General features: G+C 39.8%; 1 protein-coding gene across 1 annotated transcript in view; it reads right to left on the bottom strand.

The window, feature by feature from the left end:
- Positions 1-577: 577 nt before the first annotated feature.
- Positions 578-18017, bottom strand: part of GLP2R (glucagon like peptide 2 receptor) — a 36219-nt gene continuing 18779 nt past the window's right edge. The window contains exons 9-14 of the mRNA XM_015879515.2: positions 16308-16368; positions 14233-14302; positions 11553-11641; positions 10374-10512; positions 4884-4925; positions 578-2725 (exon numbers count right to left, since the gene is read on the bottom strand). Coding sequence (XP_015735001.2) covers positions 2390-2725; positions 4884-4925; positions 10374-10512; positions 11553-11641; positions 14233-14302; positions 16308-16368 — 737 coding nt within the window. The 3' untranslated portion in view covers positions 578-2389. The remainder of the gene's footprint in view (positions 2726-4883; positions 4926-10373; positions 10513-11552; positions 11642-14232; positions 14303-16307; positions 16369-18017) is intronic.

Here is an 18017-nt window from a genome sequence, read left to right as displayed (position 1 = left end):
TGGCAGCCTGTTTCATCTCTGCCACTGATATAGTCCACATGGTGCCCGTGGTTAGGGCCAGATGAAGTTGGATTGCACAATCCCTGTAAGCCATTCCCCATCTTTGGCAATAACATGATCCTCCTGGCAGGGAAAAAATCTTGCTGTGAGAAATGAAATTATGTGGAACACTGTGAAATCAATCAGGAGTTTAAAAAGATTATTGTGTACACAGGAATCCCAGTCAGCCCCAGAGTGACCCATCTATGCAAGGGAAAGAAGGCAGTCCTGGAGGGACGGTGAGCAGCCCGAGGCTTCTGCTTGCTGTTGTCTGCATATTCTGCTGGGCTTAAAATCAGTGCTGCCTCCAGAGAAGGTAAAAAAAAAAAAAACTGAATGGGGTAAAATGGCAAATTTTAGAATCACAGGATGGCTTGGGTTGAAAGGACCAAGAATCATCAAGTTACAGCCCCTGCCACAGGCAGGGCCACCAACCCCAGGTCTGGTACCAGTCCAGACTGCCCAGGGCCCCAGGTTGGCCTTGAACACCTCCAGGGATGCCTCTCTGGGCAGCTGTTCCAGCACCTCACCACTCACTCTGTGAAGAACTTCCCATTGACATCCAACCTAGACCTTCCCTCCTTGAGCTTAATGCCATTCCGCCTTGTCCTATCACTGTCTACCCTTGTAAAATGGGCACCCTTTTTACCACTGTCTACCCTTGATTCTCCTCCTGTTTATAATCCCCTTTTAAAAACTGGAAAGAATTTAGTTGTACACGGAGAAAATAACCATTGAATGCAAAGCATATGATAAAAGAAGAAGCTGAGCCGACAGATGTAGCCTGATGCTGTGGCAGCTCCCACATACTTTCCTGAAGATAACTTCAATGACATGGCTTACAAACAGCTGCATCTTGCAGCTGTTCTGTGTGACTTTGGGACTGACTATGAATGTACTCCAAACCAACTTGACTCTTAGCATAGCAGAGGATTTGTGAAGATTTGAAATGGAAACAGAAATACTCTATAGTAAAAAGGTATTTTACTGAGATACAATAAATTTCTTACAGTGTTAACATTTTTTAGCACCCATCTAAAATGCATTCTAAACTGCTGAAGGCTTTTTAATAGCACAAAAAAAAATCTCTGGAAGAAGTCAATCTTTAAATTTGAGAAGACATCAGCAGATATGTAGTGTCAGGTGCCTGTAATCCGTTGCATTAAAATATTATAAGCAAAACAAACATTCTAGGAAAAAAGCCCTTCAAAACTGAGAATATATTTTCATATTGATCAAATATTTACTTTTTAATAATATGTTATCTACATATACTAAAGAGACTAAATTTTTAACTTTGATAAAACTATAAAAGAAATACTTTTTTGAAAAGTACCAGAAATTGAATAGTTCAAATGTATTCTAGATTGGCACTTGTCAGTGAACTTATCTGTCCTCTGCACAGAATCAGTATATCACAACGGGTAACACTGGTAAGTTTTGAACTGAAATTGCTCAAATGCTATGTAACTTGCTGCTTGCTCAGTAATTACAGTGTGCGTGCCCAGAGTATAGACTTATGGTGTAGGTAAGTATTATTTGCTAATCTTTATTTATCTTTCTCCTTTCAGTATGATGCATAGGCTTGTGTTGGCAAGTTTGCAGGCTGGCTCATCAGATAGATATTAACAAACCTGAATTCCTCAGGTCTTCAGGAGAGTTGTGTATGATAATGGAAATTTTAAATGCTGGTGGATAAATTTCACAATTATCTTTCAATGTGAATACAATCCGTTATCCATTATCTATGCTGAGTACCTCAGGGGGAAGGTGGAAGCGGCACTTCCCACTGATCTGTTTCATTACTTAGGCCAGTCATAACGCATGTCTTCAGAACAGTTAGGGTAACGTGCATATGGATCAGAATGTGTGGTTTGCTCCGAAAAAGTGTGAAAACAAAAATTAACACTTCTGCAAAAATGTTTCATTTGGGCATTTAGAAAAGAATAAGTACTTTTTGATCTGTCACTTCATATAGACATTTCCAGCACTAGACCATAAGGAAAGAAGCTTAAGCATTCAAGCCAAAATTTGCTTCATCCCAAGCCTTTGCTTAAATAAAATGCATCTGGGTTAACCTGAAAGTAGTTGTTTGTGTATATCTCAGCATGTTATTATCTATATTAGCCAACCCAAAGGATTTTTTGATGCACCTCCTCCTCCCCAGCCACACGGGTTAGGAACAGTTTTCTCCCAGTCAGTCAAGGTGGAACAGCTGAAACTGGCAGGAAGTACGACTGCTTTTTCTCTGTGTTGCACATCACAGAGATCTGTGCAGCCTGGAGGTGAAAGAAGATGATCTTTCGAAATACTGTGGCTGTTGGAAGGTGCTGTCCTAGTGGACTTCTTTCTAGATTTCACTTTCTTCAAAGACCACCTCCTCAGTTGTCTCTCCAGTGGTCACTTCTTCACTGCTATCTGACACACTTGCCCGCAGATGAGATGGAAGTGCACGGCCTGGTTTCATGCATGGAACTGCCCTCTCCTTCACCAGTACCTGCTGGAGCTTCATGCCCCAGGACTCACTCACCTCCACGAACAAGTGATTGCTGCTGAGGTGCTGTTTTTTCTCTTTCTGTGAACATTTCCTGAGGTATTTGATGTTTTGCCCAAGAAAGCAGAGCTTACGACCAAAGGGTTCTGCCAGCAAGAAGCGGGACCACTGCTTGTGGAGTTCTGCTTTTACCTGGAGGAAGGAGAAATCAGGTGATGTGCCAGTCTGGCAGTGCATTCATCCAAACACCAGCTATTAGAGCAACTGCAGAAGCACTGAGTTTCTTGACACTGGGTTCACCTTGCAGCTGTGATGGTACTTGTAGTGCAGAAATGGGCTTGTTTGCTAAGGGAGCCTTCAGACACTCTTCACTTGGGAAAGTTTTTCCAGGGCCTCAATCCTCTGTAATTTGATGTATTATGACTCTGATACATATGAGGGGAGAGCTCAAGTGCCTTCCATGTTTACATCCTGATGAAGTGGAGGAAAACCCCAAGGGCTATGGAAATGAGGACTGTGTGGCTTTTTCAGAGTGTTATGCTTGGAGATCAGGTTTGTTTTTGCTGAAATTTTTAAATTTGGCAGCCTGCCTCAAATCCCCAGCACTCAGTGTCCTGTTTTTCCCTGCCCTGACCCCAGCTCAGATCTGCAGATGGAGATCAGGCCTCAGAGCCCATGCAAGAGGAGCAGCCCCCACTTCAACTGTCAGAATATTTGGCCTGCAAACTCAGCTCAGCTGGGAGCTAAAAGCTCAAAAGAACAACTTTTAACTGCTGATGAGAGTTGCTAGTAGTTATCTGCCCTACCGAAATATTGGACAAGCTCTCCTGTGCTGCAGATGAGCACCAGGTCTCTGACAGCAATTCAGAAGTTGTTCCAGGTTTCTTGGTTAAACATTAGGAGTGTATGTATGTCCTACATTTTCTATGCAGCTCCTCTCATTTTTTGCCTTTAAAAAGGTGTTCAGAGTCATGTACAAGTGTCAGTATACCACAGTATACACCATAAAAGTGTAGCATATACCACATGAACTTTCTGTGCTGGACAAGTGCTTATTGCAAGTAGTGGAGATCTGCACCCAGGCTGACTATAAGGGAGGTATAAACAGTAATCTTCGACTTAGAATATATTTAAATTTGTGACATGAATTCCTCAGACTACACAAGCCTCATTTCTGATGGCTGCCTGTTATGAGCCACTGTGGTCATGCCAAGACTGCATGCAGCTGTGGCACTTGCACTTTGAGGAGAGGCTGCGTGAGTAGGGCTTCTTCATTCTGCAGAGGAGAAAGGCTTCAGTAGAGTCCTTCAGTAGAGGACATTAGGAAATATTACTTCTGAGAAAGGGTGGTCAGGCACTGGAATGGGCTGCCCAGGGAAGTGGTGGAATCACTGACCCTGGGGGTGTTCAAGGAATGACTGGATATTGTGTTTAGGGACACGGTTTAGTGGGAGCTATTGGTAAGAGGTGAATAGTTGAACTGTATGATCTTCTAGGTCTTTTCCAACCTTAGTGATTCTGTAATTCTGTGAATGTAGCCTGTGAGGAGATCGTGAGGGATTTGAAGCTAGGTACTCTACTGAGGTGTTCTGTAGGGACACGGAAGATAGTGGTCATAAATTGGAATAGAAGAAGTTCTACCTGGAACTACAGAAAAGATTCCTCCTGTTCCTCCTGATAGCAGTGAAGCACTAGAGCAGAGGACAGGAGATGTGGCAGAACCCCTGTACTTTGTGGTTTTCAAAGCCCTGCTGGACAAAGCTATGAGCTACCTTCTTTGAATTCCATCTTCACAATACTGAACAATATATGGGACTGGGGTTCTCCCAAGGTCCTTTGTGAGTTGTTCTCTGATTTCTTTGAGGCTTAGTGGAAAACAACCACCAGTCAATAATCACCTCAAATTTAGATATGTTCCTTGTAGTGCACACATGGAACTGATTTTTCAGCTTGCTGATTTTTACCATGTAAGCATGCCAGATTTTGCAGCTTCGCCTAGACTGTAGGGGAAAGTAAAGCAAGGGTTTAGCCTGTCCAAGGACAAAATCTGATTTCATCTGTGTAAAGGAGTGGGGTTCAGGTTCACTATAAGCATTCAGTGATATCTCACATCATAGGGAATCTATACCTCCACAGTGCCATATATTAACACAAGCTTAATTGAAAATACTTTGCATTTGAATCTTTTTGAATATGAGAAGTCTTGCTTTCATTATACATAACAATTACTTAAGTTTTAAAAGATGTAAGTATGCCCCCCAGTAACCAGAACTAGTCAGTGTTTTCATCCTTCTTGGTGTCATTAATATATTTAATTAATCTACTGAAAACTGATATCATAGTCTCTTACCTCTCCATTTGCAAAGCAGTATAAAACTGCTACAAAAAAACCCTGTAGGAGACGAACAATAAGAAGGAAAAGTTAGATACCTGAAGGTTTAGTGTAGAGATGGCAGTAGTATTAAAGCCACACAAACACACAGTGCTTTCTAATTTTCAGAATGGAAACTAGTCACCTGTCTTAATTTATCACTGAAATCATCAATTTATTTTTGTGTGATGCCTTAGCAAATGTAGGGCACATTTGTAGGTATTTTGATGCAGATGCTGAAGAATATAGGCTCTACAACCCCATCTGATCTTACGCTTAATCTTTTTTACTACCACATAGTTCTTCTTTTCAGACTATCACTGTTATACTACAATTCCTGTTCCTAGACATGGTAAAACAACCTGAAATACATGTCAGAAGCTCAATATTTCATATGTAGTACAATTGATATCATTCGTTTTTACATTCATACTTTTTTTTCCCCATAAATATTTCAGTTTTTCTCAGATTTATAGTGAAATGCACAGCAGCTTCAATATTCTTATTGTATCTACCACTGACAAATAGCAGTTTGAACCTGTAGGGAATTTACTAACAATCCTGAAAAAGTTAGAACCGATAACTCCCTAAACATATGTTCAGTAAGTATGAAGAAAATCACTTCCCTGTCATGCCAGTGGGTGTAAGGGCAGGAAAAAAAAAACAATTGCAATTGCTTTTTCTGTATATTTTAAGTCTATCATTGTCATGGCTTTGTAATGTTGTCAATATTCCACATCGTGTGCAGTATGGATCATTAAAAAGTTCATACTCCAGTTCTGTGGAATAACAACGTCCTGAATACTCAGCTCTCAGAAGAAAACTACGTATCCCAGAGGACGTCGTGGCCAGAGATAAGTCACGGGAGGAGGACGTATATAATCTCGCTCCCAGGCTGGAGTTCTCTCTCTCTCGGACCCTCAGAGAGTGGGAAGTGTTCCAGCCGTGTCGCCCAGAGTTCACAGCAGGCCTCTCGGTTTTCAAGGACTCTCTCTCTATTTTGTTCAATTTATTAGCCTCAGTTGTATTATATTGTGTTATCTTGTATTACAGTATCATATTTAGTAAAATACGTTCTCCTCCGCCGCTGTTCTCTTTTCTCATCCCCCTTTTTCCATTCCCTTTTGGGCCGGGGGCCCTACGGGGTGGCTGCCCCCTGTCATGGGCACAGGTAAATCTAGGTAAACTGTGACAACCATGTTCACCTGGATACTGGTTGCAAGATCTAATTACTTCTGACATATCCTTTGTTGGTGTAACTTTTAAATGATTCTCAGCATCTGAATTATCTCACAGCATTAGGAAAAATAAATCTAAATATTGTTCCACAGAGAGTTTATGTTGATTAAATACAAGTTCAGTGGCTTAAAAAGCAGCTTTTATGCAGAACTATTTATGAAAAAAGAGCTTTTTTTGCAGAACATCTTCATCTGGAGATTGTTCTCTCATTGGATAGAAATGCCATGGAAACTCACAAGCAGAAACAGGGGTTGTACTGCTTGGTGCTGCCAAAGCATGGCCAGAAAAGTGGAAAGTCACCAGAACAGGAGAAGGCCTTGTGAGTGCTGGTGGCACCTCTGTGTTGAATGGAGGTTTATAAACCCCCATGTGAATTAAAGCACAGAATGATGCACAGAAACACTGCAAAACAACATCAGAAAGCAGTGTGGTTATTTGTGTTTGCTGTTTGTTTTGTATCCTGATTTTTGCAATGCTTTTGTTGTGCTTTTTGAAACTTGTTTGAGTTAAAACCTCCAGGGAAGATTCCAGAGGTGCCTCTTTAATAAAACAGTTTAACTGAGTTTTAAAACTGCTGAGAAGATCTATAGACTAAACAAATGTAATTGGGTACAGTTTAAGTGCTTTTTTGCTAATCCCTTAACAAATAATGTTGTGGCTAAAAAAGAGAATCTACAATAAACATTGCCCAAGATTTCTGGGCACTTTGAAAAGAAATTTTACTTCTAAAGCTTACCATATAGCAAAGCACATGCATTTTCCTGTACATAGAATGAAGTCTGTGCTTTTTGGAAGAGCTGAGTAAGCTGTTCTCTATATCATACTTCCTTGTCCAAGCTACTAAATAAAAATTTCATTTAAAATGATTATGTTGCTTAAAATAACATCTAGTCCCTGCAACCTCTCCAAGTAAGGATATGATCAACATATACTTCAATACCATATCAAACAGTCCTCTTAGGGTGATGGTTCCACATGAATTCCCTTCTGCCTGCCCAGACATTTTTCTGCTCAAGTGGAAATTTTTCATTAGAGGCTCAATTGCACTGTCAAAGCACTGATGCATACAGCAGAGCACTGGAGCATATGCACAGACTGAATACAGAGATTGAAATAAATTCTAGGGACAGTGCTTTGATGCCTTCATATTTCAGGCTACAGAAGAGAGCAAAAAGACTGAGTTAGTAAACAGGAAGGACTTCTGGCCTGAGGTATTCCTAGGCACCTCATTAAAGACAGAAGACCTGGACACTGATTTGTTGTACCATGGAGATTGTTAAGGCTGAAAAGTGAGGCAGGGCAAGAGTGTTGAGTGTATCATCTCTCATGAGTAAAGAACAACAGGTAAACCAATCATATAACAGAAACATGGAATGGTTGAAAGGGTTCTACCAGCCCCCTAGACCCTTCTGCCATGGGCTGGCTGCCCCCCAAGCTCAGGCTAGCAGCAGTGCTGTGGCCTCACTGCTTTTAGGTAATGAATTTCCTCCTGATATCTGACCTCCATCTCCCTTCTTTTAGTTTAAAACCATTCCTCCTTGTCTTATTACTATCAGACAATGTAAAAAGACTCTATCCTTCCTGTTTATCAACTCCCTTAAAGTACTGGAATGCTGCAGTGAGGTCTCCATGGAGCCCTCTCCATGCTGAACACCCCTAGTTCCCTCAAACTGTCTGGAAAGGTAGTTAAATTGGAGTGCTACATATAAAAAATCAATGCTCAGAAATTTGTATAACATGGATTGATGAATACAGCAGTGGAATGACTGATATTTCCATTCCTTAGACTTTCTAAACTGCGGAATAAAGTTACCGTGACACGCACGTGTAGTTGTGCATAAGTGATGGTAAGAATCATGAGATTCACCATGCATTTTTCTCATTTTTATGTAGAAACACCTGTGTTCCAGCTTGCACCTGTTGCCTCTGGTCCTATCACTGTGTGCCCAGGTGGCCAAGAAGGCCAATGGCATCCTGGCTTGTATCAGGAATGGTGTGGTGAGCAGGACTAGGGAAGTCATTCTGCCCCTGCACTTGGCATTGGTGAGGCCTCACCTTGAGTACTGTGTTCACTTTTGGGCACCTCAGTACAAAAAGGACATGGAGGTGCTGGAGCAGGTCCAGAGAAGGGCAATGTGGCTTGTGAAGGGCTTGGAAAATCAGCCCTACGAGGAGAGGCTGAGGGAGCTGGGGCTGTTTTGTCTGGGGAAAAGGAGACTGAGGGGAGATCTTATTGCTCTCTTCCAGTATCTGAAAGGTGCTTACACCTTTACTGGTGACAGGTGACAGGAAGAGGGGAAATGGCCTCAAGTTGCGCCAAGATAAGTTTAGATTGGACATTAAAAAACACTTCTTTATAGAAAGGGTAGTTAAACACTGGAATAGGTTCCCCAGGGAGGTGGTTGAGTCACCATCCCTGGATGTGTTCAAGAGCTGTTTGGATGTGGTGCTCAGAGATAAGATTTAGCAGAGGGTTGTTAGAGTTAGGGTACTATGGTTAGGCTGTTGGTGGACTTGATGGTCTTTGAGGTCTTTTCCAACCTGAGTAATTCTATGATTCTATTATTCTATGATCATTAGATGTCATTGAGAAGAGCCTGGCTCCATCCTCATGACACTCACCCTTTACATATTTATAAACATTAATACCTCTCAGTCTCCTTCTCTCCAAGCTAAAGAGACCCAAAGATTTAAGCTAAAGATGTCCCTGTTCTTTGCAGGGGAGTTGGACTAGATGACCCCAAAAGGTCCCATCCAACTTAAACAATTCTATGAATCTAGGATGGCAAAGGCAAGTGATGAGATTTTCTAAATACTGATTCATTAATTGCTTTTGTTTGATTTTTCCTTTTTAAGTTTATTGTTATGTTTGTGAATGTTATCAGCACTCAGGGCAGAAGCCAAAGCCTCAGAGCATCCCTTTCTCAGCTGGCTGCTTATACCATTTAGCCATAGACTCTGATGCTTTTTCATCCTCCTTTCTCTCTGCTTATTTTGCAGATTTGGTTTCTGACTTACACAGCTGTGCCTGAACAGGAGAAAACAATGCTTTTAAGCATTCCTGGGGCACTGGGAAGTCCCCAGTGTCAACTCCATTTTCCAGATGAGTGCAGTAATCAGGGGTCTGGTGTGCCAAAGTGGACTTCTTTTACTGACACCTGTTCACTGAAGTCAACAGAGATGAATCACAGAAACCCACATGTTTTTAATTTATACTTATGCTCCAAATTATAGCCCTTAGAAGGGCATCGTGGATGATGCCTCTGATGCCTACATGTGAAATATGGTTCCCTAAAATTTGTAGGTGCCTGAAGTATATATGTATGTTGTTGCTCAAATAAAATATGCAGACTCTCTGAGTTTTCCTGAAGGAATTCATGGAAGTGAATATTACAGCTGAGCAGCATGTGGCTCCTGACTCATGCAAATCAGGGAATCTGATAAGATTCATGTGCTACATTTGTCTTCAACATACTTGCCTGAGAACATCAGCCTGGTAGTCATATTAAGTTCTACTTTCCACCCACCCAGATGCTTATTCTCAAAGAAAATGCTTTAACTGCACTGACTGTCATCTTAGTCTTCAGGTCAGTATCTCTTCTCATCAAACTACTCCAAATGCCATGTAGTCCAAGCACTTTTGGAAAAACCCAAAATGGAAGGACCATCTCAGGCTTACTGCATCAGTTGTATGGTCAGTGGAATGAAACTGTTCCTTGTATCTCCAGGTATTTTGCCCACTTCCTCTTATTTTTCTTTTTTTTTCTTTTCTTCTTATGTGATATGACATAGTTATCATATATCAGCATACATATGCTGAATGTACAAAATTTGCTGAAAAACATGGATCTAGACCCAACCTGCTTCTCCTGACTACAAAATCAAGAGATCAGTTTAAAATTCTAATTAAATTTTGTCCAGTGATTTTTAAAAATTACTTTATATGAAACACTACTTAAAATAGGCTGGTTTTATTCTGTTTTCAGGTCAGACATCTGTGATTTACAGAGAACACAGGATATAATCTTTCTGAAAACATCAGACTCCTTTTTTTTTCGACTTCGGGGTCACCATATTTTGAACACTGCATTTTTTTATCATCTCTACTGTATATTTAAAGACATTACAGGCCGTAGTAAACTATTTTATTTTTGTGTAACCTACAGATAAGCAACATACGTAGGTGGTGGATATGTGACCACTAGAAACTACTTGCAAAACAGTACTTACATGAAATGAGCTCATTGTCAGCTGAATGAAAAGTCTTACATGTCTTGGAAATCCTTCCACCTGCTCATCAGTGATGAAGGAAAATATAAACTCATGGATCCCCAGCAGTGGAATCAGCACAAGTGTAGATCTTGCCAATCTTAAAAAGAAAATGTTTAATTATGGTATTTCTCAACATTCTTAGTGCAGAACTGAAAATGGATCTACACAGAAATGATTCCAGAAATGATTGCCCAGCTAACTAGGGAGGTCTCAGCTGACTAGACACTGACAAATGTGATGTCCATCTGTAAGAAGGGAGGAAGGAGGACTGGGGGATTAACACACCTGTCAGTCTGAGCTCAGAGCAGGGAATGTCATGGAGCAGAGCATCTTGGGTGAAATCACATAGCAAGTACAGGACAACCAAGTGACTGGGACCAGTCAACATGAGGTTATGTAAGGCGAGTACTGCTTTACTAAGCTGATCTATGATCATGACAAGGTGACCAGCTTGGTGGATGAGGGGAAAGCTGTAGATATTGTTTATTCAGACTTTTGCAAGGCATTTGATATTGTTTCCCATGCCCTTATCCTGGAGGAACTGAATGCTCATAGTTTGAGTGGATGGCTATCCCAGCTGGATCCCAAAGGGTCACTGTGAATAGACTTAAATCTGGTTGGTAGCCAGTCACAAGTGGTGCTCCTCAGGGTTCAGTACCGTGGCCAGTTTTACTGAACTTTTTAATCAGTGATCTTGCTGGAGGGGGTGCAAGCTCAGTAAGTTTGCAGACAGTGCTTGTGTCTGTAAAAAATAGGTAGGTGCTGGTGTCCAAGGTAACTAGAAACATTCCACAAGTCTTCTGAACATTTCTTCTTTTGAGGATCCTTTATCAGAAAAATAAGTCACAGCAGTCAAGGCTATTTTATATACACTCTGGACACCCGAGAGAAGAATTCATACTGCATTTTTAACTGCTTGAAGAGTTTAACACTCAGATAATGACCTGCCTTTATCACTCAGATAAGAAATTATTTGCGGATCCCAATTTCTCAGCTGGCTTCTATGTATTTTACTCTGAATATATTTTACACTGGCAGTGGTAGGTAGGTTAGTGTGTAATCTGCAAGGACATGGTGGGAACATTCCAATGCTGTGAAAACAAAAAGGACTAGGATTTCTTGTCATGTATTACATACCTGTATTTGTAGTCATGAAAGCTCATTTTCTGGGCTTTTAGTTTGGAAATCAACATCCTCAGAATTTTTAAGAAGATGCCAAAATTAACCTTGAAATTAAATACATATTGATTATTTACAATAAATCCTATGACACTGTTCATATAGCTACTAAAGAGATGTAAAACTGGCATTAATAGAAGCAGGTTGTTCATATTGGTGTTAGGGTAAAGCACAGAGCAGCACGGTGACATTTTCCTGACATGAGCTCTCTTCCGGAGAGGCACTTACAGCATTTATGTACCTTCATAATACAACTTATTACCACACTTTTTAGATGAGCAGAATGTGGTTAGACACATTCCAACAGCAACTGGAATTCTCCAGAATTCTAGGCTTTATCTAGGCAGATAAGGAAGCCCTGGGCAGTACATGCTTTTGCAAATAACTTCACTATTAAACTGTAAACTGTTAATTAAATTGTTCTGACTTGACTGCTACCAACCTGCAAATTTTCTATCTAAGAAGTTCTGCAAAGGGTTATGCAGCACTATTTTAATTCCAGAAACCAAAACCCCAATATAAAAAATATTCAAGCCGTGAAATCAGATAACTCAGCATTGCCTTATTTCAGCCTGATCTACATATATATTTTCTTCTATCATAAAATTACATTTTAACTTTAACATGAAACTGGCTTAGATCCCTTCTGGATCTGTAGTTCCGGACTTTGTCCATTGTGATCCCATCCTTAGTTTTGGGGCAGTTTTGCTCTCTTTCAGCTTTTTCCTCTTCACATATTTCAAGTCTCTTCTCTTTATTTGTACAGACTGGAGGAAGATCTTGAGAGCAGCCCTGCAGAGAAGGACTTGGGGGTCCTGGTGGACTAGAAGCTGGACATGAGCCATCAGTGTAAGCTTGCAGCCCTGAAGGCCAACTGTGTGCTGGGCTGCATTAAAAAACGGGTGGCCAGCAGGGAGAGGGAGGTGATTGTCCCCCTCTACTCAGCTCTTGTGAGGCTCCATCTGCGGTACTGCGTCCAGGCCTGGGGACCCAGCACAGAAAGGACATGGAGCTCTTGGAGCAAGTCCAGAGGAGGCAACTAAGATGGTCAGAGGGCTAGAGCAGCTCTGCTGTGAGGAAAGCTGCTTGTTTAGCTTGGAGAAGGCTCTGGGGAGACCTTATTTTGGCCTTCTAGTACTTGAAGGGAGCATATAAACCGGATGGGAAACGGCTATTTATGAGGGTGGACAGTGATAGGACAAGGGGGAATGGTTTTAAACTAAGACAGAGAAGTTTTAGGTTGGATATTAGCATGAAATTTTTCATACTGAGGCTGGTGATGCACTGGAACAGGTTGCACAAGGAGGCTGTAGATGTCCCATCCCTGGAGGCATTCAAGTCCAGGCTGGATGTGGGTCTGGGCAGCCTAGTTTCAGCCAGGGGGTTGAAACTAGATGATCACTATGGACCTTTTCAACCCAGGCCATTCTATGATTCTATAATGATTCTATGATATGATTCTTTCTTTTCTGTCTCTTCTCTCCACTGTCTTTTGAGAGAGAGAGAGAGCTCGATTGCCCATCAAACTATTTACTTCTTGTCGACTTCTTATTAAGTGTTCCTTTCTTCTTCACAGCTCAGTCCCAGCTATGTCCCCTTTTTCTCTCATGTGTTTCTCTCCAGCTCAGCAGATTCAAAACAGTCCACTACTTCTCTAAAGTCATAATTGCTACATCTCTACTACAGCATGACAGAAAATTATACCCTTTCCACATGCATCAGTTCCTCAGTATCACAGTCTGAGCACTCCTTGCATAATTAAAGTCTATTTCTTCTCTATTTTTATTTTCTGTTTTAGACAGATTAGCAAGATGCTGATCAAATAATCTCTGATCTTTTTTATTCCTTGTTGACTCTTTGAAAATGTAAGTTTTGCTGGAGATGTACCTAACCCTCAGCCATCAAAATTCTGTGTTTGTAATCACATCCTCAGGAATTGTTCTGATTGTGCTGTTTTCATCTCTTCATTACCACTCAGTTTCTGGTTTAAACTTTTTTTTTAAAAAAACTTATCTTAGTCTTGTTATGCCATACTACTTTTTTTTTTTTTAAGTATTCCGGTGCTTGTTTAGGCAAATGCTTTCTCTCTATGACAATCAATATTTTTTTGTTGCTACTTCTTTGTATCCTTGTTATCATACAACTTAGTCTATACCTGCTCACCACATAGTAGTACTCTCCTAAGTAACCTGTTCACTAAATAAAAGTATGGTAAAAATACAAGAAGCAAAAGGTTTTGTGTTAGTTTGTGCAGAGCCATGCAGAAGTCACTGCACAGATACACATTTGAGAGGCTGACCCTGAAAAGTTTCTTGCTTGCAGATTTATAATATGAAACTGTGCACTGACAGCGAATAAGAAATCACATTTACAATCTTTTCTGTCTTATCTCCTCTACTGTGATCGTTTATAGAAATGATCACAAGAGATACAGTTGTGTATGATATGTAGGTTTCTCTGCAAGTAATGCCTCTTATTTATTTCCATGGAAATTATAACAGATACAAAGAGCACAGTAATGCTATTTGATTGAGCAAATTTGCAGCTATGGAATTTTTTCATGCATCATGGGCCAACATGATAGAGATGTTACTTTCAATGCAGACATCATGGTAGGAACAGATAAAATAGTTCTTACTGTAATGGAAAACAACATCGGTCCTCGGATGATCCACCAGATTCCCATGTGTTCATTTGTTCCCCAGCACCTGCAGAATAATTCAAAAATTAATTCTATTGTTTTCATAGGAATAAATAAGAAAGTTTAGATAATGCATGCACTTATTTCAAAGGAAACAAAATTTGAACTTCTAGGTGGTATTCAGGAGAAACTGAATTAAACTATGAAGACTATAATAAAGAACTGCAATTGTACATTTTGTGAAGATCTTCCTGCTAGAATTTGAGGCTGCAAACCTCAAAACTATCTGGTGAATTCTGTCTTTGGATCTATGCTACAACTGCACATGGCACTGAAACTTCACAGTGGGACACATCTTACCCAATCTTCACCTAAAACCATAAACTGGAAAAGCGTAAATCTGAGTTGTAACTTCTGAACTAAGAACTATGCATACAGACTGTGAATGGAACAGGATAGTGCAGTTGAAGAGACCTTCAGAGATCAAATCCAACTGCCTGATCTCTTCTGGGCCAAGCAAAAGTTAAAGCATCTTATTGAGGGCATTGTCAAAATGCACCACAAACATTCATGAGCATGGGGCACAAACCACATCTCTCAAAAACCTGTTCTACTGCTTGATCACCATCACAGTTAAAGAAATTTTGCCAAATATCCAGACTGAAATCCCTACTAATACAGTTACCAGGAAGGGAAGCCCAGTACCTCCCTCTGTTTGTCCTCCTCATGGAGTTGTGGAGAAAAGTGAGGTCACCTCTTGGCCTCCTTTTCTCCAAAATGGACAACCTAAGTGTCCTCAGCTAGTTTTCACAGGATATGCCTTCCAGCCCTTTTACCAGTGTTACTGCCCTCCTCTTTATGTTTTCAAGAACCTTAATATCCTTTTATATTGTGAAGACCAGAACTGTACACAGTATGCAAGATGAGACAATATCAACATAATGTGAGAATAATCCCTTGACAGGCTGGCTACAATGTGTTTAATGCACCCCAAAATGCAGTTTGTCCGTTGGCAGCCAGGGCATACTGTTGGCATGATGCACACTGAGCCTGCAATTGACCAGCACCTCTAGGTCTCTTTCTGCAGGGCTGTTCTCTGGACATTCATCTCCCAGTCTATAACTGTGTCTGGCATTATTCTGTCTCAGGCACAGAGCCTGGCACTTCCTTTTCTTGAACTTCATGCCATTGATGATCAATTTATGTAAATCCCTCTGCAAGGCTACTTGTCCCTCCGGAGAGCCAGCAAGTCCTCCCCCATTAGACTCATTTGCACATTTGCTGATGATGCAGTGTACTCTTGCATTCACATCACTGATAAAAATGTTGAAGAGTTGCCCTAGAATTGAGCCCTGCTAGTGGCTGTCAACCAAACAAATATGGCAACTGTGCAAATGAATCTGAAGTGGGAAGACAGAGAACAGCTCTGCCCATGCACATATTCATTATCCAGTGCTTGATCTAGTGGTTGGCAACCCTGCCCACAGCAGGGGGTAGAAATGAATGATTGTTGACGTCCCTCCCAACCCATAGCCATTCTATGATTCTATGATTCTTTTCTTTGCCAGTTAGCTTGCTGTAAACCTGTGGGACAACTGCTTGACATTTAAGGCCTGTATAACCTCTAATTCTATGAGATTTTGTAATTATCTACTATAACTAATATATTTATATATTTTTTTCCAATCTGGCATTGAATGTTAATAAAACTCAAAACACAGATGGTCTCCAGAGAAAACACTGATCTTCTTTTCTTGCTATGAAGCTCCCAGGGAAGATGTTTGTGCAGGAAAATTGCCTCCCATGAGTGAAAAACAGATAAAATAGTTTTCATCTGAGAACAGTGAGTGCTCATTTTCCTTCTTGATTAATGTATAATTGAATTCATTAATTTCCAGTAGTTAAATGTGAAAAAAAATGAAACTTAAAATCTAGCAAGTCTAATTATGTGCTGTATAATCTTAGTATAATCCAGTAGCCAATAGTTTTGTCAATTACTGTCAAAAGCTTCTGGGAAAAAATTAAGCAAACTGAAAACCAGTATTCTAAAACAGTTTAGCTTAGTTACGTACCCTGTGTTCTCCAGTTTTGATCTGCTTATTCCCCAGGGGGCGACAAACAGAATAGGAACAACTGTTAAAAAAAAAAAAGAAAAGGAAAAGAAAGAAAAAGAGGTATTACAGCCAAGCTTGCAGAATAATTGATACAAAATAAATACATACTACAATGAACCCTGGTGCAAAGACATATGATTTTCAGCATTGTACTAAGATACTGTACAAAAGACAACTTGTTCCTGTTTTCCCTCGTTTGCACCTCGAAGAAAATAAGAAAATTCACTGTGTAATTGAATATCACATTTTCAGTGCGCACATTGTATGTACATACATAAATACAGAAATGTTGCCAACATTTAAATTTAAATTTAAAGTCCCTGATGTAGATGAACTAGAAATACAAATACTCCAGCAGAAGCTAACAAGACTACTGGGACCTGTAGTGCATCATGTAGAAGAGACTGAGAGAATTAAATGTCTTCAGCCTTAAGAAGAAAAGTTGAAGAGGAAGCCCAACTGTTGTCTTCAATATTAACGATAGCAGAAGCACATAGAGCAGGAGGTGCATAACAAAAGAATGGTAGAAAACAGGCAACAGCTGTAGCAGCAAAGTTCAGCTTTAGGTATAAAGAAAATATTCATCACAATCAAGCACTGAAATGTGGACACAAATGAGTAGTGGCATTTCCATTCCTCCAAATAATCAGAGCCGTACTGGTTTTGAGCAAACTCTTGTAACTTTGAATTAAGAAGGGGCTTACGACATGGGAAAGTTCAAACTTTCCAATGAAACACCAAGAGTGAAAATATTTCAGTCTTGTGGTGGTCATTTTCAGTGAAGTTTCGGTGTTTTTTTGTTTTTGTTTTTTAAGAAGCAGAGGTTCTTTCTGGAAAACCATTTTATTAAAAACAAATCAAACAGATTTCCATACAAAAACATGTTTGTCTGGACAATGCTCACTAGATCTAGGAAGAGACCAGATGATCTCCACAGTTCTGTTCCTTCTTGTCTTCTTCCTTTAGTTCTAGGAAGAATGTAGATATTACCCACATAAATTTAACTTGTTTAGATAAAATGAGTCCCTCACTCTACCAGATAGACTAACCTTAAGATATAGTCTAATGTAGCATTAGAGTTCAATACAAATTTACATATATTTGTTTAGCAAAAGGAACTGATGTTTGTTAGTTCAGTAAAATTTGCCAGTTTATTCTGAAACCCTGTTTTGAATCCTGCTGAAAGAATTGGTATTTTTCTACAGAAATGTTTCTATTTAATAAAATATATATGTATATATTTAAAAAATACATCTGTAAATACAGGAAACATGGCCTTAACTGGAATTCACTTAATTATTCCAGAAGGACATTTGTTTCTTAGATGCTATCCAATTCCTATTTAAAATATCAAGAGATAGCACAGGCACCAAAAAGAAGTAAAAGGAACTGTCTTAATTCCCTGTGATTATTACAGTCTTGAACAACATCAGACACCTGGAACTGAATGACATGAATTACTGTCAAATTGACAAGGAATTTATAACAACAGCATTTATAACAATAAACAAAGATTTATTTTAAGCATTTTTAAAAGTTTTTTTGTTTTTTTTTTTTTTTCCCCCCACTCCAACTGTAATTATTATTATAATTTCAATCTTAGCTGATATTGCATTTGTTTATCTTTGTTTGAGTCTAAACAGATCTTTAAAATGTACCTCTTTATTC

This window comes from Coturnix japonica, chromosome 18 (assembly GCF_001577835.2).
Source record: "Coturnix japonica isolate 7356 chromosome 18, Coturnix japonica 2.1, whole genome shotgun sequence".
Taxonomy (NCBI): domain Eukaryota; kingdom Metazoa; phylum Chordata; class Aves; order Galliformes; family Phasianidae; genus Coturnix; species Coturnix japonica.
This window is presented reverse-complemented; position numbering and strand designations above follow the sequence as displayed.